The following is a 26,187-nucleotide window of genomic DNA, read 5'->3' on the forward strand; positions in this document are numbered from 1 at the left end:
GCAGTGGCACACAGCTTTGCGCATTCAGTTTGACAGCCATGGGTCAACTTACAAGGGCACTTTCCTACTTTTCTGGAAAGCGAAGTCATTAATTAAATCATTGAACTCAAGCTGGCGTAGCGTGTGAAGACATGGTGGACAGTGATCATATGGACAATGACGGGTGATTTATGCGACGGGACAAGGTGGGCTTCCTTACGGGTGGCGAAATGCATCAAAAATGTTATCAATATGATCAAAACTTCTGAAAATATCGTTTCATATTTTCCGATCTCGCTACCTCCGAGGCCCCGGGCAGCTGCCCATGAAGCCCATTAGGATAACGCGTCCTTGGGTAACATGGTGGCACAGCTAGTAGTGTTGCCACTTCAGTGCTCCAGGGTCCCCAATTCAATCCTGAGTTCAGGTGACAGTCAGTGTAGCATTTCACACATTCCCCCTGAACAAGGGCTTGAGTACAGTCCAGGTTTGATACAGTGAGAAGTTGTAAAGGAAGTTGTCCGTTTTTAAACTTGTAACATCTGCTATGGAAGAAGAAGAAAACACATCAGTGACTATAGAAAAAGGTGTCGATTCAAGTCAATATAATTGTCGGTTTCATGAGCAGGGCTTATTCAGAAGGTATGTAATCTGATGCAATTTCCTTTTCAAACCAGCAGCCCAGAACCCCATCTTGTATACAATAGCTGAGGGAAGGTTACGATCCCCAGTTACCCACTATAAAGATGCACTTTTTGTAAGGAATCCACACACAAAAATTTTTTTTTTACTTCAGCTCCACTGTTTATTGCCAACGGCAAGTGTGTTCACCCACCTACTGTTCTGCACTCCCTTCACTTGGGTTGTGAAACACACTTTCATCTTCTGAGGGAAAATCAATAACACTTGGCCAACACATTTTGACCTAAACACTGTCTTAAGGCAAAACCTTAGAATGCAATTCAGACTTTCCAAGATACAAGTCGTATATTTTTTCATAGCTCATATCTACGGCATAACTAATACAATACAATTTAGCCAGTCAAATGCATTTTTGTTGATTCAGAAAATCAAAACTATGAACAGAGTTATCACTTTCTAGTTCTGGAAACTACTGGGTTTACTACCAGGTTAACAGGTCATTTGGATCTGGTGACTTAAAGCAGGTAAAATCACAGTACTTGACCCTCAACATACTGGAATTGACGGCCCATGATTTAGATAATGCTTTAGCCTTTTTCTACATTTTTCTTTTTGACGAGATGTTGCCATATCTCATGCAGAAAATAAAATAATTTAGTTTCCTTTTCTGCTCTGCAAAATCAGACAAAAAGGGGAATATTAAGACTCTTATTTGAACTGATATACTGTATTATGACAATCCAATTTGAGATTAAAACAAACATGGCAATACAGCTGTGCTCTGTGAACCAGGATAATGAACATCATTAAGACTGCAATAACACAGTCATGATTAAAGACTTCTGGATGTCACCAGGATTCCATAAACTCAAACTGTGACTTGAATGAAGAATGTGTGATCCCATAATAACACAACTGGCATTTAGAACAATGAAACCATATTGATACTGTCTGCTGTTTTCCCTCAACTTAATTCATTTAATGCTTAAAAGTGCACTCAGCAATATAATTACAGTGGGGAAATAGTTTACGTTTAAACCAATCCAGTTTCCTCAGCTGTACAACACTTATTTACTCGGTCAGCCTCAGCCGGGCCTAATGTCATGATCCATATTTGGGTCTTACTATGCAAGTACCAGTGGCACCCAAGCCTAGGTGCCAATTAAACTACTCCAACGCTAATGGACAGCCAGTGGCCACCCATGGGCAACTGACTATTTTCTACATTGTAGAACAATAACTGAAAACATCAATTATATGAAATAACATCTGGAACATGTATGGAATTATGTGGTAAACAAAAAAATGTTGAAAAAAAAAACAAACAAACTTTCCTATTTTAGATTATTCAAAGTAGCCAACGTTTACCTTGATGACACTTTGCACACTATTGGTATCATCTTAACCAGCTTCATGAGGTCGTCACCTGGAATGGTTTTCAATTAACACGTGTCTCGTCAAAAATTAATTAGTGCAATTTCTTACCTTCTTAATGCGTTTGAGATCAAACAGTAAAAAATAATAAAAATACAGTAAATAGTCCTATTCAACAACTGTAGTAATCCATGTCAAGAACCGCTCAACTAAGTAAATAGAAATGACATCCATCATTACTTTAAGACATAAAATGACAATTAATAAAAATAAAGAAAATCCATTGAATTAGAAAGTCCTTCCCGCACCACGTGGCGCATTGGGCGGCGCCGATCTCCATTTCCGCAGCCCTCGGTCTCTCGCCTATTACATAGCTAGGGTTACAGTGGGGGGCTAGTCCTCTGGTAACCACGAGAGTTTAACTCCCCACTCGCATCTGTATTGCAGCGTGCCTTGCCAGATGGTAGTAGGTAACATTTTTATGATGGTCTTTGGCATGACCCGACCATGAATAGAACTCCCAATCTCCCGATCGAGAGGCGGACACGCTACCACTAGGCCACTAGCCGGTCATTGAATTAGAAGCTGTATCTAAACTTTTGGGCAGCACTGTTGCCTCACAGCAAGAAGGTTCTGGGTTCGAGCCCAGTGGCTGACGGGGCCCTTTCTGTGTGGAGTTTGCATGTTCTCAAGGTCGAGGTTTTTTTATTTGCCATTTGTGCATAAACCAACAGTTCAGACACATTGGAATTTTTGTGCAGGGCTCTCTCAGTCAACAGATTAGTAAATAAAACACTATAATAAAAATATACAAACACTATACAATACGTTGGGGGGGAAGAAAAAAGTTATATGCTCAAAATTTTAAATACAAGTATTAAACAGAAGGCGGCAAAAGTTAAATAACATTAATAAAATAAAAGGCTAGTCCTGAGTGCTGTTCCTGGATTATTAAAAGAGGGGAAAATAAAATGGAAATATTGCACATTTTGGGAGGGGAATGAAAGTTGTGTGGGGATATTGCACAGTTATCGTCCCCTTGTCCGTGTGGGTTTCCTCCGGGTGCTCCGGTTTCCCCCACAGTCCAAAGACATGCAGGTTAGGTTAACTGGTTACTCTAAATTGAGCGTAGGTGTGAATGTGAATGTGAATGGTTGTCTGTGTCTATGTGTCAGCCCTGTGATGACCTGGTGACTTGTCCAGGGTGTACCCCGCCTTTCGCCCGTAGTCAGCTGGGATAGGCTCCAGCTTGCCTGCGACCCTGTAGGACAGGATAAAGTGGCTAGAGATAATGGATGGAACTTCACACTACTACTTTTATCATAATAAACTAATTAAATGCATACACTGATGCATTCAAAATCAAAAGAATTATTCAAATTTACAGTAATAACTGCAAATTAATTTAATTTTGTACTGCTTCTAAAATGAGCAATATTTATACCCTTCAGATCATAAATAGCATGATTAACTGAACTAAAATGCAACATGACAGGAGACATAACATTACAACCTTGAGGATGGAATGCTTCTGTTGCTTCATAAAATCATATGCCTGCATTCATATGTATTTATATATATTTTTTTACACTATAAGCTCATGGTATGGATGATACTGTGGAACATATTTTTCTGTTATTTATTCTTAGGTTAGACCCTGCACTGACGTATTGTTAATGTGCTTCTAAAGGCAGCTATTTTGGAGCTTTTGGGGTGGGGGGGGTGGGGGGGGGGAGGTTGTACAATGGAAAAAAAGCTGCTGTTATGAATTATATATTGTTTAATATTCCACAGCAGCAGAACAGGAGGAGATGTGGCTTATAGTGCTGATGTGAAGTATTTCACTGTAGGACACGGAAGCAAGTATAGTATCTGTTCTCAAGTGGGTGACGTGTGAAATGGAAATCAGTTCACTTTCAGTAATCTCTGTAATAATTAGGAAAGGAGTAATGCTTACTTTGACCAAGACCTTAACCCGAGCTTTAAAAAAAAATACTATATTAATACCACCATAATTATTATTATTATTATTATTTAAAAGGGGCAGGTAATGAAGTACAAAACTTTGCATTACCCAGTTTATGGTTGCATTTCATATTGTTTATACAAGCTTTTATGTTATACCAAGAAATAAATCTTTCCTCATGGAAATCACATACTCCAGGTCATTCATCCTTTTACAACCCCGATTCCAAAAAAGTTGGGACACAGTACAAATTGTAAATAAAAACGGATTGCAATAATTTACAAATCTCAAAAACTGATATTGTATTCACAATAGAACATAGACAACATATCAAATGTCGAAAGTGAGACATTTTGAAATTTCATGCCAAATATTGGCTCATTTGAAATTTCATGACCGCAACACATCTCAAAAAAGTTGGGACAGGGGCAATAAGAGGCTGGAAAAGTTAAAGGTACAAAAAAGGAACAGCTGGAGGACCAAATTGCAACTCATTAGGTTAATTGGCAATAGGTCATTAACATGACTGGGTATAAAAAGAGCATCTTGGAGTGGCAGCAGCTCTCAGAAGTAAAGATGGGAAGAGGATCACCAATCCCCCTAATTCTGCGCCAACAAATAGTGGAGCAATATCAGAAAGGAGTTCAACAGTGTAAAATTGCAAAGAGTTTGAACATATCATCATCTACAGTGCATAATATCATCAAAAGATTCAGAGAATCTGGAAGAATCTCTGTGCGTAAGGGTCAAGGCCGGAAAACCATACTGGGTGCCCGTGATCTTCGGGCCCTTAGATGGCACTGCATCGCATACAGGCATGCTTCTGTATTGGAAATCACAAAATGGGCTCAGGAATATTTCCAGAGAACATTATCTGTGAACACAATTCACCGTGCCATCTGCCGTTGCCAGCTAAAACTCTATAGTTCAAAGAAGAAGCCATATCTAAACATGATCCAGAAGCGCAGACGTCTTCTCTGGGCCAAGGCTCATTTAAAATGGACTGTGGCAAAGTGGAAAACTGTTCTGTGGTCAGACGAATCAAAATTTGAAGTTCTTTATGGAAATCAGGGACGCCATGTCATTCGGACTAAAGAGAAGGACGACCCGAGTTGTTATCAGCGCTCAGTTCAGAAGCCTGCATCTCTGATGGTATGGGGTTGCATTAGTGCGTGTGGCATGGGCAGCTTACACATCTGGAAAGACACCATCAATGCTGAAAGGTATATCCAGGTTCTAGAGCAACATATGCTCCCATCCAGACGACGTCTCTTTCAGGGAAGACCTTGCATTTTCCAACATGACAATGCCAAACCACATACTGCATCAATTACAGCATCATGGCTGCGTAGAAGAAGGGCCCGGGTACTGAACTGGCCAGACTGCAGTCCAGATCTTTCACCCATAGAAAACATTTGGCACATTGTAAAACAGAAGATACGACAAAAAAGACCTAAGACAGTTGAGCAACTAGAATCCTACATTAGACAAGAATGGGTTAACACTCCTATCCCTAAACTTGAGCAACTTGTCTCCTCAGTCCCCAGACGTTTACAGACTGCTGTAAAGAGAAAAGGGGATGTCTCACAGTGGTAAACATGGCCTTGTCCCAACTTTTTTGAGATGTGTTGTCATGAAATTAAAATCACCTAATTTTTCTCTTTAAATTACACATTTTCTCAGTTTAAACATTTGATGTGTCATCTATGTTCTATTCTGAATAAAATATGGAATTTTGAAACTTCCACATTATTGCATTCCATTTTTATTTACAATTTGTCCCAACTTTTTTGGAATCGGGGTTGTAATAGAAACCTGTTCAAGATCCAAAACACACATTTTTACATTTGACTGCATATCCCTTACTTGCATTAACTGCATCAAGATGGCAACCCAGTGACATTACTAAACTGCTGCGTTATTCTTTAGCGATGCTTTTGCAGGCTTGTCCTGCAGCTTCCTTCAGTCTCCTCTTTAGGAAGTGAAACGTATGCTCAACTGGGTTAAGTTGTGGTGGCTGAACTTTTAACCAGGTCAAAACCCTCCGACTTTTTTTTTTTTAACCCCAAAAAGTAAATTGTGTTGGCAGTGTGTTTTGGGTCATTGTCTTGCTTCATGGTGAAGTTTCTCCTAATTAGATTGGATTAATTTCCCTGTAAACAGGCATACAGAATGTTCCTGTAGACTTCTGAATTAATTCTGCTGCTACCAGCATGAGTTACACCAATAATGGATGAGTGAACCCATTCCAGAAGCAGCCATGCAATCCCAAGACATGACACGGCCACCACTGTGCTTAACCAATGAGCTTATGTTTTGGATCATGATCAGAACTTTTCTTTCTACACACTTGGGCCTTTCCATCATTTTGGTAGAGATTAATCTTGAGTCCAGAACTTTTGTGGCTCATCTCTTTATTTCTTTACACATTCAAATCCGGTCTTCCAGTTCTTACTGCTGACGAATGGTTTGCATCTTGTGGTGTGGCCTCTATATTTTTGCTCTTTAAGTCTTCCTTGAACGATGGATTGTGTTACCTTCACCCCTACCCTGTGGAAGCTGTTGTTGAAGTCACTTGTTTTTGGCTTTTTCTTCATAGCTCTCACAAATGTTCTGGTCATCAGCTATTGTTTATCTTCGGCGACCTGTTCAATGTGTGGTAGTTAGTACACCAGTGGTTTTTCTTTTTCAGGACATTCCAAATTGTATTGGCTACGCCTGATGCTTCTGAGTGTCCCCTCTTTTTTTTAAGCTTCAAAATAGCTTACTTTTCTCCCCTAGGCAGCTCTCTGGTCTTCATAGTGGTTTATTTATTGATTTATTCATTTTTTTTAAACAACAAATGCAGTCTTCACAGGAGAAATCCAGGGCTGAAACCAAGAGTAGATATTCAGAGCTATTAATTATTTAAACAAATCAATATAAACAGGGCACACCTGGGCAACAGTAAACATCTTTCAGTCACGTGCTCCAATATGTTTGGTTACTTGAAGTATGGGTGGTTTAAAAAAAAAAATCTGCTTCGTTCCAAGTTGTTTAACACATCTAGAGGCATTAAACAGGAAATGAAAACTGATCTGTGGATCTCATTCATCTTTTGATTTCAAACCCAAAGGTTTTCAATGGATAGCAATAATAAAGAACTGACCTTGCTGTTCCAATACTTTCAGAGGGGACTGTATGTTCTCCTCATAACTGCTCCTTCCAACAAGATCTTTCAAACATCGATATCACTTGGGGAAAAGGTAGCAGATGAGCAAAATGTCAAGTGAGAATGAATCCCAGGTAAAACCTTGACTAACATTGGCCCACCACATTGTCCTCAGTTCTAGAATATACAATATTCTATATGTTAGACCATTATTACCTCAGAAGTGAAAGCACTTTCCTTCTGTTGATGTTTGACAACAGTACCAGAAAGCTGTAAGAAAAAGTTAATTTCAGAAAAAATGCGATTAGTTTGAGGTAAATGCACCAAGTACGGTACATGTGTGAAGTTTCTATGCATGTTCTTCCACTGTCCATGAGTTTCCACCTCTCAAATGGATTGGTTATGCTAATGTGATTGGTTGTACGTGTAACCCTGCAATGGATCGACAGCCAATCAATTAACAATAAAGAAATCATAAAGACAATTAAGAATTATAAACTTTATTGTGCATGGTTCTTTCTGTAGATATCATGACTTTACAGATACACTTTAGATACATATTTATGATTATACATTTCTGAATTCATAACGAACATTTTAAAGTGATATGTCTGATACTATGTATAGTATAACAAATTTTTCATTTTGGAATGTACGGGTGTATGAGGTAACTGCAACCATTAAAATTACATAAAAATGGTCTCATTTTTGTGCATATTTTTGTCTCTTTTTTTTTGTCTCCTCCCATGGACCAAATGTAGAAGCCTACAATGGTGGGGGAGATATTAAAATGGCACACTTTGCAATTACAGTTTTATCACTATCAAAAATAGGAATTTTTTTTTCCTTCAGTGACAAAGAGAAGACATCTGCAACCACCTAGACCAAATCATGTAATTAAACCAAGACTTGCAAGGTACCTGTAGTTCTTAAATGGTCATGACCGCACCACTGCCATAACCACTCAACATGAGACCCCACAGCTAGACTGTCTTCACTGCCATCATGCAGCGCCGGCAATCCATCACAATGATTACATAGAGAGAAGGCAAACAATTCTGTTTCACAGGAAGTACAGGTAGAATCAACACATTTTAGAACTGCTTTTTGCTTTAATCTTTTTCTTAGTTTCTCTGGAGATGATTATCCTTGATTTTTGCATAAATACAAAAAAAATCCCTTCAAATACGTGATTCAAACGAGGAAAAATAATGAATAACATGAGTGAATATGAATACTTTTATATTCAGTATTAAGGAGAAAACGAATATTGGTAAAACAGGAAAAAAAAAAGAGAAATTAAGAAAATACTAGGCAGAAAAAATGGTTGATTCCAATCACAAGTCTGAAATCATTACTCTTGAAATTAAAGGTTTCAATAACTAGTTTTATGGTACTACAATTCAACACCCAAAAACACAAGGGCTCGCACAATCAGAGTGTGTTCCATAAAACGCATCACAAGATCAAGACGTAGTCAGTACTGGGTTTTTTTTTTCTTCACCAAGGTGCAAAAATAACTGGATAAGCATACATTTTTGTGCTAGACAATATTTCAGAGCAAAGCAGCTGCATGTAAAATCGAGCTACAGTATACTTACATGATAATAAAAAATAACTTTAGACTGTGTTAGGTTTCTTTTTTTTTCTCCCCCATAGTCATTGATTAACCCCATACCAACCCAGATTCTCAAATGAGCAGGTCCTTGCATCATGCTATACAAAAATATACTACCATTTCTCTTGTCTTTTTTGCATCCCTACACGCTCTGCACATAAAAAAAAAAAAAAAAAGTTTTAAGGAAAGTGCTAAATGAATGCTCTATAAGGTGAACAAGTGTATCAGTCTCCCTTCTCTCAGTGATGTCATTAAACTAATCTAACAAGAGCTCGGTCCCTTCAGGACCTCAAGGCTTTTCAGGTCTCTTCACACACTCCCATGTGTTGGTGGGAGATTGGCGCCCCCTACCTCCCGTCATTCCTCTCCTTCATATTCACTGGCCCTCTGAGTTCCATCCACTAACAGCGCACCAGTGACCAGTGCATTGGTGAACAGCTGACCAACAAACAGCAGCCAGTGCACCAATAACCAGTGCACCAGTGAACAGCACACTGGTGAACAGCTGACCAATGAACAGCAGCCAGTGCAACAGCTCACCAGCAACCAGTGCACCAGTGAACAGCGTACCAGCACACAAATAACCAACGCACCAGTGAACGGCTCACCAGCAAACCCTGCACCATCACCATGCCAACTATGGAACACAGATCCAAAGTCACATACTGGACAACTTACAGTTAAAACTAAAAATATAAATAATAAAAAACTACAACTACACATATAAATGAATGATAAAAAGGAGTACGCAATGAGCGGTAAGCTTCGTTCCTAATCCTTCAGTAACCACCTCCCAGCTAACAGGAGAGGAATACTGTTCTTTCTAACAGCGCTGCAGAGAAAGAAGGGTTCGACAGCAGAGAGAAGAGTCAAAAAGAAGAGTCGGTGGAATAAATCTACGGCCTCAGCTTCCTTTTCTCATCCTTTCCCTTTGCTCACCGTTTCCTCAACCCGCTCTGGTGCCGAGAACGAAACAGATGGAAAATTAAATGGACAGAAGAACTAAACCAAAATCAACAGAAGTTGGCCTTGCGGCTTTGGGGATCACTCGATGACGAGGTACTGGATGGCCACAGCAATGAGGATGGAGGTGAGGGCAAGCAGGGCGATGATGAGGAGCGAGAACTGCTCATCTGTGAGGCTGCGTCTTGGCTGCTGGCTCTCGGCAGCTTTAGGCCCCGCGCTGCTGGATGAGCTGGGCGATTCGATGCGAAGAGGCAGTAAAGTGACACTGGAACTGTACGGCCCCATGATCTCTGGAGCATCCTGGCACTGGCGGATAGCACACACGCGGAAACGGTATTCAGAGGACGAACTCAGGGAGGGGACGCGGAATAGTGTGTCTGAGCCCTTGTACATCTAAAAAGACAGAAAAAAAAGACAGACAGTACACATTTATTTGACTTTTGGTTAACTGATGATACAGAGACGCTGAAGTACCCCCCCCCCAAAAAAAAAAAAAAAAAACTCAAACACCCTCCGAGGGTCTCAGTTTTTAATGCTAAATAACAATGGCTCAAATAATATTCATTTTTGCTCAATATTAAAAATACATTTTTACTGTATTTTAAATTAACACATTACTTCAAATAAATAAATGTAAATAGTTAAATGAAACAACACATTGTACACAAAGCAAAAGATCTTCAAAAACTTGATTATAGCAGAGCCCTAGACTTAAGAGAAATGCATCGTCCTGATTTTTGATGGCTTGACCGTTAGGGTGCATCAGTTGCCCTCACTTTCATAAAATCTGATGCATTTTTGTTTGAGTGTTCCTTTTCACCAATAAAGACATCCTGTAAAATTTGACCATATTCAAAAGTCTAATGGTGGCACCATGAGGTTCATTTTTTGCCAAAAAACGCTTAGTTTGTGTTTTCGCGTAAGCTTTGAATCACAATATTGGACTCCATTTATCGATTTCTTGTGACCCAGAGATCATGTTAAAGGTCCCATGGCATGAAATTTTCACTTTCTGAGGTTTTTTAACGTTAAAATGAGTTCCTCTGACCTTCTTAAGTCACCCCAGTGGCTAGAAATTTCATAATGTGTAAACCAAACTATGCCCAACATTTTAGAATGGCGCGTCAAAACGGCACGTTGATAAACTCTTCCCTTTACTATGTCAGCAAGGGAGATGATCCCCACACCCCCCCCGGATTCCCACCCACTGTATGGATTGCCCCGCCCAGTTGTAGTGAGGAGACCATAGAGGACACAACAACATGGCATCACCTAAGCGAGCGAAACATGGAAATTGCGCTGTACATGGATGTGACAACACAGAAAGGAGTCTGTTTTTACTGCCGACGGGAGAGCCCCTGAAGACGCAGTGGCTTAATTTTATTTACTCCAATAATACGCCGTCGAGTCTATCTAAGACGGTGTATGTTTGTCGGAAGCATTTTCCTGAGGAATGTTTCCACAACTTGGGACAGTACAGGGCAGGTTTTGCACATCAACTGTCACTACAGCCTGGGTCCGTACCAAGCATCCCTGCCGCATCAGCAACAAACACCGAACAAGTAAGTGTATAACTGTTAAGTCGTTTTGCCGTGTTTTAAAATCGGTGCGTTAGCCTAGCAATGGCTACATTAGCTGTGCAGCTAACCGCTTCCTGCAGTTAGCCAGGTACTCTGCGCTACAAAACCAAAAAGCATGCAGCATGCTCTGTTATAACAGCCAATCAAAACAGTTTTTACAAAGTCACCCGCATTCTTTTTTTTAAGTCACTCGTTCATTTTATTTGTTTGTTTAGTAAAAACCCAAACATTTGTTGAATTTATTTCCTCGCGTCGCACCTTAATGACGTCAGCGCGCGGTATTTTTCCCTTCGCGGTTTGTTCCTTCTCTCTCGCCATAGTAAGACGCCCACATCCGCTTGTTCTGACCCACTGGAGGTAGCATCACAGTGCTGTTAGCCAATCAGAGGTAACACGTTTACATGTCATGAATATTAATGATAAGACCCGCCCCCACCCTCTACCCTTCCCCGCCTCCATGCTTCTCATTAGCAAAAACTACGCACTGGGAAAAGCACTGAAATAGGGCTTTCTCCCAGGAGGCTATATCTACGTGCCGAGGGTTCATTTCGAGAAAGGCTGCGGATATAACATCCGGAAACCTCCACGAGCCCGTTTAAAGCATCAACAAACCACCATGCCATGGGTCCTTTAAGAACCTTTGCATTTAACAGGGGCTAGCATATGCATTGGCGGCAAGCTTAAAACCAGGGTTATAACATTGATAGATAATGCTAGTGACACACTAAAATAAACCTCCAAATATTTTTAGACATTCTAGACATACTGTCTACAGTATCTAAGATATTTGGTATACTCTATAAGGTGCCATAATGTTTCTTGAAAAGTGATCGAAATTTTGTCATAAAAGTCATAAAATAGCAGCTTTTTCCATAACTTTGAGCTCCTGGTGCCACCATTAAACTTTTGAATGTTGTCAAAATATTTCACCCAGTGCGTTTTCTTACCAAAAGGAACATAAAAACAAAAATGCATCATGATCGGAGGAACTTTTCATTTTTAGGGGGCAACTGATGCACCCTACTGACCGTACAAAGTCCGTGCGGGTACCACCACAGGGAACCTGGTCATAAGTGTGAGGCACCATATCTCAAACACTTACCCACCAGACAATGTAATTTGTATCTTTATTTACATATGATAGAAAGGTTTTTATCCAGTGCTTATTTTTAACTTGCTTTTTAAAAAATAATGTGGGATTATTTACTAACACATTTTACGGAAAATATTCATGACAGTTTCATATAAAACTAGTTAACAGTTTTATTCATCCACTAGCTTGTTGGACAATTGACAGTTTCTGTTCTGTAAGGGGGTAGATGGATGCAAGTGCAGGAAGAGTTTTATTGAAAAACACACTAGCGCAAACAGCCAAAATGTACAGAAAGGCAGAGTCGAAAAACAGGCAGGGGCTGAGTGGCTGCATGCTCTTATTATTCTATTCAGGCTGATTTTGCGCCCATGCGAATATTTTGCTCATACATTTCATCAGGAGCTCCGTTTTAGACAGTGCCTAAATATCTATAGTACGTCGGTCTGAACAGACTTCAGATGCTTTTGGTGTGATGGAAAGGCTTCCGAGATGGGACGGAAACCGACAGCTTGGGAAACATCAGTCTTCAAAACCACAGCATCCCATCTGTCTACCCACCTCCTGTGTGACTGGTTCACAATCGTGAGAAATATTGAGTGGGCACGAACTAAAAGAACCGTCAATGTTACATGTCCACCATCCTACCTTTATCAGTGTTGGATTATAGTGAAAATACCAGCTTAACTTCACTTTCCAGGGCAAGATACCGGTACTGCTGTGGCTCGTCTCTCCCTACAGATCTGCCCAATTCATCCTGATGCTTTACTGTACTTCTGCGCTTGTGACTCAGTGCTGTGGAATGTCTTGTATGTATACGCTAAAGATCTATATTTTACAAAAAAAAAAGTGTTTATGTCCAAGTCTTACCCTTACTTCAACAGATAATCTCACATAGATGCTAGTAACTTGTACCCCAAAACTGCTGCTGTAATCCCATACCCCCATTCACAAATATATGGTTTTCAGTATGATCATCACTATTATGTAGTAATAGTGTCCTGGCAGTGACGTAAATGATGTAGCTCTATTGCGATATCACTACAATAGAGCATACTGCCTCAGTGTTAAGCAACCTGTGGCAAATTCAAAGAAAACCTCAGCAAACAAACAAAAATGTGACAAATAAACCTTTGCTTGAACAAACCAAAAGTTCAGGAACATCAAGAGAACTCTCTCAGCAGAGATATGAGACAGCCCAGTTCGTGCCATGTTGCTAACTAGCGAATGTCTCACAGCTTGGCTTTTGCACAACAACGGATTTGCCACCTCGTGAATTATGCATCATGTCCGGTCTCGCATGTTTTCTGTCTCACGGAGGATCGTGCTCTGTAACATTCCATTAAATACAGTCAGGTGGGAAAACATCATCTTTTTCATTATAGAAGACTGAGTGGGAACAAAAATTCATTTCCATTTTGTTCTTACCTCGTACAAAAACGGGTTTCGTGTGTGGAAGGGGACGTCCTGTGCTAAACCACTGCTCCTCTTCACAATATACTCATACTGAACATCGTTTCGCCCTACTCAGTACTGCTTTACTTTATAGTGTACAGATGTAGAACAGTTATGATTATAATCCCACTATCCGGTACCATCCAAAAGAGGATGGCTTCATTTTTGAGTCTTGTTCCTCACAATTCTTCCTCATGACATTTATGTGTCACAGTCACCTCTGGTTGCACATTAGGGATCTAATTCCATGTCCAGATTTCTGTAAAATTGCTTTGTGATAAAGTCTATTGTTAACAGTGCTATTCAAATAAAACTGAATTAAAGTGAATTGAAAACATTTCTTTTTCAATTCCGTATCTTATAACTTGTGAAACTGAATGTTCAGAGAATGATGGAAAAAAAGACTACATTATTTCATTTGGATTAGATTTTTTTTTTTTTTAACGTTTTTGACCTGATGCACGAAGACAGAAAAGCCTAGTGTTCATTTCTCTTAGGTGACTGGAGCTTCTTACTGCTTTCAAGTCAATGCAGCAGATATGCATCTTAGGCCCTGTCCACACAGCAACGGATTCTGGTGAATCTGATAAAATTGTTATCGTTTCGGCCTGGCGTCCACACGGCATCGGCGTTTTGGGTGCCCCAAAACGAAATCTTTTGAGAACGGGTTCCAGAGTGAAAAAATCTGGCAATGGCACCGTTGCAAAGTCGTCTGGATGAGTAGAACGGATTTGTTTACGATGACGTCACAACCACATGACTGTGAGTGCTTCACGCCGGGTAGAAGTGTAACGAACTCGATGCGAGTTGTCAACAAATCCTATAACTTGGTTCATGAAACGCGCTTACAAAATATTTTCACTGAATATTTATTGTGTAATGGTGCAAAGTGAGGGAGAGAGAGAGTGAGTGAGAGAATAGCCCTTAGGGCAGAGTCTTTAGTCCAAACACTGTGGAAGCAGTACCAAACCGCGCACCGCCCGTGCACTTTCCAAAAACAATCCCGCCAGCAAACATAGGAAAAAAAAAAAAAAGGAGCGATCTCACCTCTTCAGATGTTGGTTTAAGTCCAACAATACATTCCTCAAAAAGGGCACAGAACAACAAAGTAATCCATTAACGTGTAGCATTCAATTTATTCCGGACCATTAAAGAATTCTGGAGGATATCAGAATGTTGGCGTACCGGCTTCCATCTACCCCTGTTCATTCCTCTTTCCGCGTCTTTCGTTTTACGTTACTGATTAATAATCAAAACTTTATGTGGCTGATGCTACAGAAGAGGGGGTTTATGCGCATGTGTCTACTTCTATTGTTCTGGTGTCTCCGATGGGACCGTCTTACAGCGCACGTAGTGGTGTGGCATGTGTATTGCATCGTTTTCAGCAAGCGTTGCGTTGCCATATGTACCTGATATTTTACTGATCCGTTGCCCATGTGGACGCGATATTTAAAAAAAAATAAAAAAAATCTCGTTGCCGTTGTCGTGTGGATGTAGCCTTACAGAATCTGCCTGTTTGACAATTTCCTCACTTCCGTATTACTATTTTGAGTGCACAAGTGTGTGTTCACACTGATAAGTATAGTAACATGCATTGCACTACGAGTACCCGGATGGTGTACTCAAAATGGCCAAAAAAGTCAAGTGTTCAACACTTCTGACTTCTCACCCTCAATGGTCACCATCTTGGCCAAAAGGGGAGGGACCACCAACCTAGTGTGGTAGTACTTGAGATCAATCTCAAGACTGGTCTCAAGAGCACTTTTTCGATCCCATCTCGAAATTGACTGTATTTTTATGGCCCCAATCTCAGATACAGAGGACTCTGGATATTATTTCAAGGCCAGTAAAGACCACAACTGTGGGGATTTCACTAAACCGCCTGTGCATTGTCTGGTTTATTTATGAAAATCGTTATTGTGATTGGATGTAAAACATCCTGTTTCAAATGCAACCAATAACGTGACTCAATGCTAATTTGAAATTTCTGTTACTGTTAACGGCCGTCACCCCACCCCACATCATATCCATTGACTTTCTGGAGTGCTCATGTCAGCCAAAATTTCTGCAATAAAATTTAAGAAGTGTGTCATGCAGTGTGGGACTTGCACTGGTCTGGTCTTGACTTGGTCTCAACCCCCCAAAGTCTTGGTCTTGTCATGGCCAAGACCAGAGTGTATCGAGACTAAGACTTGGTCTTGGTTTAGATGGTCTTGACTATAAACACTGCACCAACCATTTTTCAGCCAGTTGGGGGAGGGCGTGTTCTCGACATCGATAGCGAAGTAATTTCCACATCACGTGAAACATCTATGCACGCAAGTGAGGAAAATTAAAACCACACGCATTAAGAGATGAGCAAAAAATGCCAGCAGATGTTTATTGGTGGGTGATGTAACAATCATAGCAAATGTCGTGATGGTCATTTCTGCATCCAGTCACTAAAAGAGGTCATTGTTGAAGAATGGAAAAAGATCGATGTTGCAAAATGTCGCCAACTTGTTCATTCCATGCCTAGAAGACTTGGTGCTGTCATTAAAAATCATGGAGGCCATACAAAGTACTAGATGTAGTAGTTTTTGTTGTGGGGTGTACTCATTTTTGCACCACCCTAATTTGAGTAAAACTGAAAAATGTGTAATCTGTTATATTATTAACCTTACTTTCACGTTATAAGTTAAACAGATGTTGTATTAAACTTTGTCTTTTCAACATTTTGGAAATTGTTTGTGTTCATCGAGATATTGTTTAAAATGTTACTTTTCAAAGGGGGTGTACTCATTTACGCTCAGCACTGTATGTGAATTGGGACACAGGAACTGTTTAGTATCTTTTAGTAAATTAACAGATAACGATTTTACCTTGAACGTTTAAATCTTCAAATGGGACAATTTAGAGACCGGTCATACATTTATTTCACTTGACAGCACGTGTTCGTTTATTTATTTATAGGGAGACACAGACACCACATTATATTAAAGGTCTCCTTGCATCATTTTTTTCATTAATTGTGCAGTGGTCTTGAGTATGAATGAATGCCTCGTGAGCTGGTTTTGGTGAAAAAAAAATGCTGTGGTTCTCCTGTTTCAGGCTGTTCTAGTTTGGTGGAAGAGTGGGTGGCGGGAGAACGACAGGATTTCAGCTCTTACTCATTAATATTCATGACATGTAAACGTGTTACCTCTGATTGGCTAACAGCACTGTGACGCTACCTCCAGTGGGTCAGAACAAGCGGATGTGGGTGTCTTTGTAAAAACTGTTTTGATTGGCTACTATGGTCTCGACATCGATGTTTTGACCAATAACAATGTAGATAACATGAATTTTACATCACATTCAACGAGATTTAAACGAGACTAAAGATGGCGACTTACAAATAATGTGTAAACATCATTGGAGTTAATAAAGTTTGAACAGCATGAAGGAACATACCCCAACCCCCTGAAATTAATTTAAAATTCTCAACAGATTTGGCATAATATAAAAAGGTCGTTTTTTTACTCCGAAAAAGCGGAAATCCGCCGAAAAGTGGGAAACGCTCATCCCTGCCTAGCTTGTGACCATGTCATGCATGCTAACGTGGAGAATATGAACATGCTATTTTGTAACAAAAGCCTTCGAACAAAATGTTTAACTTACAGCTTGTGAGCTGGCGGTCGATCGTCTTGACGGCACAGATCCAGGTATTAAAAACAACCTCAAAGCAAAACCACTACTGAAGGCACCGAAGTTTGAAAAGTCACTGCGGTTGAAATGATCAGAACACAGTACTAACGTTGCATTATACTTCGCTGGTGGTGTTCCAAAGATAAATTCCAACCATTTCTTCTTCAGCTCTTCTATCTTGGGCAAGAAATGCAACGTTGATGTGTTACTGCCACAAATAACACAGGTACGAACTTGTTCAGACATGTTTTCAGCTTGCTGTTAGGTCCTCTTCGTTAGCTACTGACGAGATGGGCTCTGCTATCCGTCCTCGCGCTTAAATCCGAACTTTCTTCCCGTGGGCGGTCGCAAGCCAAGGTGGGCGAGGCCATGAATACTAATTTTCGAAGTGACGCAAGATCGTATGGCTTTTTCAGATTCGCTCGTTTTTCCGACTATTTTCTTTCATAAGCTAATACAGGGAATGGGAGTAGAATTACATTTTCACATGCAGCATGCATATGCAACTCGGCGTGAACTATGGTATTTCAAAAAGAGCCAGTATTAAACGTTTTTGGTGGAAGGGCACCTTTAAATATATATTTTTTTCCTCTGCAATCTCAGAAGCTTCGCTACTCGCGCTCCTATTTTGCCAGGCAGCTATGGTTCTTTTACTGCTCTGAAAAACCATGAACATTGAGGGCAAATTTCTGATGTAGCATAAACCAGGCACAAGACTTGTACTCAAAAAGTAAACGGCTGGACTCAAACAGAATGAGTGACAGCAACAGTGGTACCTGTTTAAAATCAGAATTCCCCTGCATGCACTGCAGGCAATATATGATTGGATCTCCCTTCATAGGTGGCAAGGATTCCCAGCTAATCTCACAGGACTCGTCCAGTCGTTCCACACGTGGTGCTAGATACACAGAGAATAAATTGAAATATACCTACACACACACTCCGGAAAGTAACCTAAGACCCAGGTGAAAGGTGAGAAAGCTGAAAGTCTTACCTTTGAGTGGAGCTGGGGGTGAGCGAGGGGTGGTGAAGGTGTACACAGAAGAGAAGGGCCCTTCGCCCGCCTCGTTAAAGGCTTGGATGCGAAATGAATAAGAGGTAGACTCATTTAGCCTCTGCACTTTGTGAGTGTGGCAAGGTCCTTTATACAAGGATATAAACCTAGAGAGAGAACACGAGAACATCAAGTATTTATTCTATACTCAATTCAACTATATAAAGAAATTAATGTACACAAGGTCTGTAGTCTTAAGCAAAAAGGATTATTCATCTTTATAGCTACATCACACCCATACAAATTGAATGGGTGTTTCACCTTTTTTTTTCTTCCCCCCTCCAAAGTACCACCATAGCTATTGCAATATTTTACTGACGATCAATCTACAAGGGAGGTTTTCACAACTACTACATTTGCTCGAGTACACTGTTTAAGCATGCCCAAGAAGAAGGGGAAGGAGGAAAAAAAAAATATATATATATATATAAAAAAAATCAGGGCTCAAGCTGTATATGACTGATGGCCTCACCTGCCATTTTTGTCCTCCATTTGAAGCTGGTACTGCAGTGAGTCTGTGGGGGAATTCTTGGTTGGACCATCACCCCACTTCAGCCTGAGCGTCTGGTGGCTGAATGCAGTGCACTCCAGCCGTGGAGGCAGAGGAGGCAGCGGTTTTGTCTTCAGCTTAAAAGTGTGGCTAAAGGGACCAGCACCGAGGCTGTTTAGAGCCTGGATCCTTATCCTGAAAACACACACACACTTCTTTTATATGATTCATTTATACAGTACATTTAACTTCACATTTAGCCATGTATGCTACTGCATTTAACAAAACGAGACTGAGTCTGAGTATAGTGTGTTATAACTGAGCCTGTTAGGGTGGTTTCCATCCATATGCAAATTTTAGCAAAACAAAAACCCATCTCTTTCATTAAAGGTCCCATGGCATCGTTTTTTCATTAATTGTGCAGTGGTCTCTAGTATGAATGAATGCCCCGTGAGCCAGTTTTGGTGAAAAAAAAATGCTGTGGTTCTCCTGTTTCAGGCTGTTCTAGTTTGCTGGAGGAGCGGGTGGCGGGAGAACGACAGGATTTCAGCTCTTATCATTAATATTCATGACATGTAAACGTGTTACCTCTGATTGGCTAACAGCACTGTGACGCTACCTCCAGTGGGTCAGAACAAGCGGATGTGGGTGTCTTACTATGGCGAGAGAGAAGGAACAAACCGCTAAGGGAAAAATACCGCGCGCTGACGTCATTAAGGTGCGACGCAAGGAAATAAAATAAATTCAACAAATGTTTGGGTTTTTACTGAACAAACAAATTAAATGAACGAGTGACTTAAAAAAAAGAATGTGGGTGTCTTTGTAAAAACTGTTTTGATTGGCTATTATAACAGAGCATGCTGCATGCTTTTTGGTTTTGTAGCGCAGAGTACCTGGCTAACTGCAGGAAACGGTTAGCTGCACAGCTAATGTAGCCATTGCAAGGCTAACGTGGCACCGATTTTAAAACACGGCAAAACGACTTAACAGTTATACACTTACTTGTTCGGTGTTTGTGGCTGATGCGGCAGGGATGCTTGGTACGGACCCAGGCTTCAGTGACAGTTGATGTGCAAAACCTGCCCTGTACTGTCCCAAGTTGTGGAAACATTCCTCAGGAAAATGCTTCTGACAAACATACACCGTCTTAGGTAGACTCGACGAGGTATTATTGGAGTAAATAAAATTAAGCCACTGCGTCTTCAGGGGCTCTCCCGTCGGCAGTAAAAACAGACTCCTTTCTGTGTTGTCACATCCATGTACAGCGCAACTTCCATATTTGGTGGCAACTTTTGAGCTGGGCGGGCAATCCATACAGTGGGTGGGAATCCAGAGGGGGGGCGTGGGGATCATCTCCCTTGCTGACATAGTAAAGGGAAGAGCTTCTCAACGCGCCATTCTCACATGTTGGGGATAGTTTGGTTTACACATTATGAAATTTCTAGCCACTGGGGTGACTTAAGAAGGTCAGAGGAACTCATTTTAACGTTAAAAAACCTCAGAAAGTGAAAATTTCATGCCATGGGACCTTTAACGAACAATGCAAATATTTAGAAGAGTGCAACAAGATAATAATGAACAGAGCATCAGCCACATTCAGACAGTGGAGTACTTCCCCCCCCCCATTGTAGGCATTTCCAAACAGGTAATTTTGTGGAAAAATTTTCAAATTCTGGTCGTGAAAGTGCCACAATATACAGGGTAAGACGGATAGATGGATCGAGAGAGATAGCTAATATTCTTTAAAAATGTGTTTTGTTGAAATATGTTTATACTGAGGTAAGTTATAAAAGTAGTAATCCTAACTTGTATGTATACCTGTATGTTGTGTCAGGTTGCAGGTTCTGTATAATGTACTTGGTTACAGGGCCAGTGGAAATAGGCTGTCTTTCTCCGATATCAATCAGGTAAGACGTAATCTCTGCTCCGTGGTCACACGGTGCCTCCCAGCGCAGCCCCAGGCAAGTAGAAGGGGAGTAGAGTGAAGGGGAGGGTCGTTCTCCATCCTCCTCTTCCTCCTCCTCCTCTTCTTCCTCCTCTCCATCAGAGACCTTCGTTTCCACCCTCATCTCGCTCTCGCGGAGAGCATGAACAACACTGACCGTAGCAGGCACAGAGCAGGGCGTCTGACACAGTATCACTTCGCTAAACGGCCCCACGCCAGCCACATTCAACGCCTGAACACAAACATACAGGTGTATATGAACACACACACTAGACACATGTATCAGCACTGAAAGGTTATCTAAAAAGTAAAGCTACGGGAGCAAATTAACATTAGAACCATGATTAACAACCTCTGTGGATACAAAAGGTGGCTTGCGATTTAGCACTGAGAACGGCGAAAAGATCCATTTAATCCACAAATGGCATCAAAGCTGGATGAGACCGGTTAACAAGTTTATCCGCATAAGGTCATCTAAAGAAATACATGAGCTGAAGTACATAATCCGAGCTTATTTAACCACTTGGGGGAGCATAAAATTCACCGTTATTCAGCTTTTTTTTTCCCTTTTCCTATTAATCATGAATCATTTCCTTGAGTCGACAGACTGTAAAATACACAGAAACTGATGGAAAACATCCAGAACTCACTGCTGACTTGTGTATGAGCCAGATCAAAATGATCCTAATACAGTATAAAAGTCAGAATTTCCAGAGCCTTTTTTTTTTTTACATTCTGATTAAATGTTGCTTAGGCCTAAATAGCGTTTTCAAGAGCGTACTGTCCAAACCCAGTATGCCCTGCACATTTTAATGTTGTTTGAGTAAGGGCAACACAGGAAGGGTTTTGGTAACTACCTGACAAATAGAACTGGACACAAGAAAACAAAATATTCACAGCGAGAGGACGATAGTTGAGAAGCACTGCAAAAGATGAGTGTTCCCTACATGCTGTACTAAACTCGACCTCACAGCTCAGTGGCATCATTAGTCCCTGACCTCATGAAGTAGCATGAGGAGGTTTTGATAAAGACGACAAAGTTGCTCTGCACAAGGGTGTTTGCGAAATGTGTAAATGTAAATGCAGATGATCACCTCTGAGGGTAAAAATCTGATTTAAGGATAAACTGGAGTCATTGCTTTTGTACTTACCTTCATAACATGTGTACCATAGCACTAATGTTAAAATTATTTTGGTTGTATAAACCTGTCATTCTTCTTTTGGCTGCTCCCGATTAGGGGTCACCACAGCAGATCTTTCGTCTCCATTGCTCCCTGTCTTCCGCATCCTTCTCTACCACACCTGCCACTTTCATGTCCTCTCTCACCACATCCATGTATCTCCTCTTTGGCCTTCCTCGTTTTCGTATGCCTGGCAGCTCCATCCTCAACATTCTCCTTCCAACATGCTCTGCATCCCTTCTCAGGATGTGAGCAGTCTCATGTCTCACAGCTTAGTTCCTAAGCTCTCCACATGTGCTGTCCCTCTGATGTGCTCGTTGCTTATCCTGTCCAACCTCCCATCGCAAACCTTAACATCCTCAACTCCGCCACCTCCGACTTTGCCTCCTGTCTCTTCGTTAAGGGGACGGTCTCCAATCCATACATCACAGCTGGCCTCACTACTCTCTTATACATTTTACAGTACCTTTCACTTTTGCTGGGACTTTATCACAAATGACTCCCGAAATCCTTCTCCAACTGCTCCACCCTGCCTGCACTCTCTTTCTCACCTCACTATCGCAGCCCCCATTTTCCTGCACAGTTGACCCCAGGTACTTGAATTCACCAACTTTCTTTACGTCTACTCCTTGCATCTTCACTCCACTCTCATCCCCATTCTCATTGATGCACATGTACTCTGTTTTGCTACTGCTCACCTTCATTCCTCTTCGTTCCAATGCATCCCTCCATCTCTCCAAACCCAACTCAACCTCCTTTCTACTTTCACCACAGACACTATATTGCCAAAAGTATTTGCTCACCTGCCTTGACTCACATATGAGCTTAAGTGACATCCCATTCCTAATCCATAGGGTTGAATATGACGTCGGTCCACCCTTTGCAGCTAGAACAGCTTCAACTCTTCTGGGAAGGCTGTCCACAAGGTTTAGGAGTGTGTTTATGGGAATTTTTGACCATTCTTCCAGAAGCGCATTTGTGAGGTCACACACTGATGTTGGACGAGAAGGCCTGGCTCTCAGTCTCCGCTCTAATTCATCCCAAAGGTGTTCTATCGGGTTGAGGTCAGGACTCTGTGTAGGCCAGTCAAGTTCATCCACACCAGACTCTGTCATCCATGTCTTTATGGACCTTGCTTTGTGCACTGGTGCACAGTCATGTTGGAAGAGGAAGGGGCCAGCTCCAAACTGTAAAAACAGTCTGCATGCCGAGGTGCTTGATTTTATACACCTGTGGCCATGGAAGTGACTGGAACACCTGATTCCGATAATTTGGATGGGTGAGCAAATACTTTTGGCAATATAGTGTATCACATCATCTGCAAACATCATGTTCCATGGTGACTCTTGCTTCACTTCGTCAGTCAAGCTATCCATCACTATGGCAAACAAGAAAGGACTCAAAGTAGGGATGTTAACCGATGACCGTTTGACCGGTGGTTGACCGAATCAACGTCAACCGGTTAATTTTTTTTTGGTTGTCGGTTAAAAAAAAAAAAATCAATAGTTTTGAAGCTGCCGATTTTGGAGCGGAGGACTTGGAATTCTGTGTTGTAAACGCTTGGGGCGTGCCATGCGGTGTAAGGACGAAAGCTGACGAATCAGAAACACCCATTCAGTCATGTCCCGCCCTCCTGCCCCAGTTAAAGACAGCTGACAAATCAGAAACACCCATTCAGTCATGTCCCGCCCTCCCGCCCCAGTTAAAGACAGCTAGCAAATCAGAAACACCCATTCAGTCATGTCCCGCCCTCCCGCCCCAGTTAAAGACAGCTAACAAATCAGAAACACCCATTCAGTCATGTCCCGCCCCAGTTGAACACAGCTGCCACTCGGCGAAAGAAAAAAAGTGTAGACACAGGCTTTTTAGCTTACAAATTACTATTCTGTTTTTTTTTTAATTATTATTAGAAGGCACATCGAGTTTAGTCCTGCCTTGGCCAGTGCATTCTGAAAGTATGTTTCGGTCTGTAGCCAACAATGCATGTTATTGCAGATCATATCTCTCCACACAAACTAAAGGCGCAGATGCCGACTTTTTCATGGCTGAATCGTGCAGATCCGATTGCTTTCCTTTGAGCGTACAGAATTTACTCTGATAAAATTATTCAGACACTCCAACGCCCCCCCTAAAAAATAAAATCGGATCTTTGCACGATTCAGCCGTGAAAAAGGTGGCGTCCGCTAAAAGGCGCGCCGTTTGCATCCCTGTTTAAACTCATAGGTTAACTGACTTTAACCGGCTAACGAGGCTCGGTAGTCGGTCAAGATTTTTTTTTAGTTTTCGCCATCCCTAACTCAAAGCAGATCCTTGATGAAGTCCCACCTTCACCTTGAACCATTCAGTCGTTCCAACTGCACACCTCACTGCTGTTTCACTGTTCTCATACATATCTTGCACCACTCTGATATACTTCTCATTCACTCCACACTTTCTCATACAATACCATACCTCATCTCTCGGCACTCTATCATATGCCTTCTCCAGGTCTACAAACACACAGGTTTATACATAGTTTATGTATAAACCTGTCAAACTGTGTAATTTATGAGCTCATATACTGCATGACGCTCAAAAAAAATTACTGTATTATATCCAACATCATCTTTGCTAGCTTTGTTTATAAAAAGCTGTGAGGTCTTCTGTAATCAAATCATTTACCTCAATTCTGAGTAAATAGCACCAATTTGGAAGGACGGCTTTGTTCTCAATCACTGGACATTTTTCTGGCATATTTTAAGCACATTCTTAAACCCGACGTGAGGATTAACGTACATTTAACAGACTGTTGCAAAGGTTTACGTCCCATTTTGCGCGAACGGAAGTGATGTGAATATCAGCCCTGATAAAAAGCACATCACGTGCTTTCAATTTCGAATACTCACCTGCACTCTGCAGAAATAGTTGGTGGCAGGCAGCAAGCCCTTCAGCTCATAGCTCGTTGCAGAGCCGCTGTATATCACCTGCATGCTCCCCTCGGCTGCCCCCCACTCCAACCGAAACTCAGTTACTGCTGCACCGTTACAGAAGGGAGCCTGGAAGACAGGAGATGCTCTAAAGGCCAAGTCAAAGTCCAAACCTTCAGGGTATGCTAGCTGAAGGAATGCTGCTGATTGAAAGTTTGGAAAGCTTTTCTGCTTATAAAAAAATAAATAAATAATAAAGCTCATGTCTTCTTTTAAACGTGTGTAACACGAGTTTCATAAAAGTGGACTCATTACGAGTGGAAAACAAACAGGTGATCCTTACTTCCCAGCTGACCACAGCACAAGAAGGAGACTTGCAGATGATATGAGGAGGTCGACAAGGCTCAGGTGCTCCTGGTCCTGTAGTCACCTCGGTACACTCAGAGAAAGGCCCATACTGGTAACCAAGACAACACGCACAGGGTAAGTTCATAAGAATAGCATGATGAAATTACGGTTATGGCTAGAAGGCAACCCTACAGTGTGCATTTACAATCAGAAACAAATGTTGAGAACAAACCAGTGAGATGATGCATGATTAGTAGCAGTCTGTTTGCTACTGATGTAATTTCTGTTCAACACCACCGATTCATGCATGATGTCAAATCAATAACACTTCTACGAAGGCCATATGCATAATCAACTATGAATACAATGAAAGCATTATAACGCATTCATTCATGAGGCATCATATGTATTGGTATAACTGTTCATGAAAATGTTAGTTGAATCATAGTTTATAGCCATGCTTATCATGCATTTATACATTTAAAATGTTGGTACAATACACAATAGCGCTTACAAATACCAAAGTGATTAATCTGAGAGTAGATTATTAACAGATGTATCATATCTGCTTATAAACTACATTTGTCAACATTAAAGGAACAGTCCACCGTACTTCCATAATGAAATATGCTCTTATCTGAATTGAGACGAGCTGCTCCGTACCTCTCCGAGCTTTGCGCGACCTCCCAGTCAGTCAGACGCAGTCAGACGCGCTGTCACTCCTGTTAGCAATGTAGCTAGGCTCAGCATGGCCAATGGTATTTTTTGAGGCTGTA

General features: G+C 41.2%; 1 protein-coding gene and 1 long non-coding RNA gene across 2 annotated transcripts in view; both read right to left on the reverse strand.

Annotated features, from left to right (window-relative positions):
- LOC132864711 (uncharacterized) overlaps window positions 1–7,385 on the reverse strand; it is a 7,501-nt gene extending 116 nt beyond the window's left edge. The window contains exons 1-3 of the long non-coding RNA XR_009650243.1: window positions 7,329–7,385; window positions 7,110–7,194; window positions 1–521 (exon numbers count right to left, since the gene is read on the reverse strand). The exon at window positions 1–521 is cut by the window's left edge and continues 116 nt beyond it. This is a non-coding gene — a long non-coding RNA (uncharacterized LOC132864711). The remainder of the gene's footprint in view (window positions 522–7,109; window positions 7,195–7,328) is intronic.
- A 211-nt stretch (window positions 7,386–7,596) lies between these two features.
- The window catches only part of fndc3a (fibronectin type III domain containing 3A), a 222,948-nt gene continuing 204,357 nt past the window's right edge, over window positions 7,597–26,187 (reverse strand). The window contains 7 exon segments of the mRNA XM_060944161.1: window positions 7,597–10,089; window positions 18,264–18,385; window positions 18,482–18,648; window positions 19,014–19,226; window positions 20,850–21,208; window positions 25,043–25,192; window positions 25,407–25,520. Of these exon segments, the coding sequence (XP_060800144.1) occupies window positions 9,775–10,089; window positions 18,264–18,385; window positions 18,482–18,648; window positions 19,014–19,226; window positions 20,850–21,208; window positions 25,043–25,192; window positions 25,407–25,520 (1,440 nt within the window). The 3' untranslated portion in view covers window positions 7,597–9,774.

This window comes from Neoarius graeffei, chromosome 17 (assembly GCF_027579695.1).
Source record: "Neoarius graeffei isolate fNeoGra1 chromosome 17, fNeoGra1.pri, whole genome shotgun sequence".
In the NCBI taxonomy this organism is placed as follows: domain Eukaryota; kingdom Metazoa; phylum Chordata; class Actinopteri; order Siluriformes; family Ariidae; genus Neoarius; species Neoarius graeffei.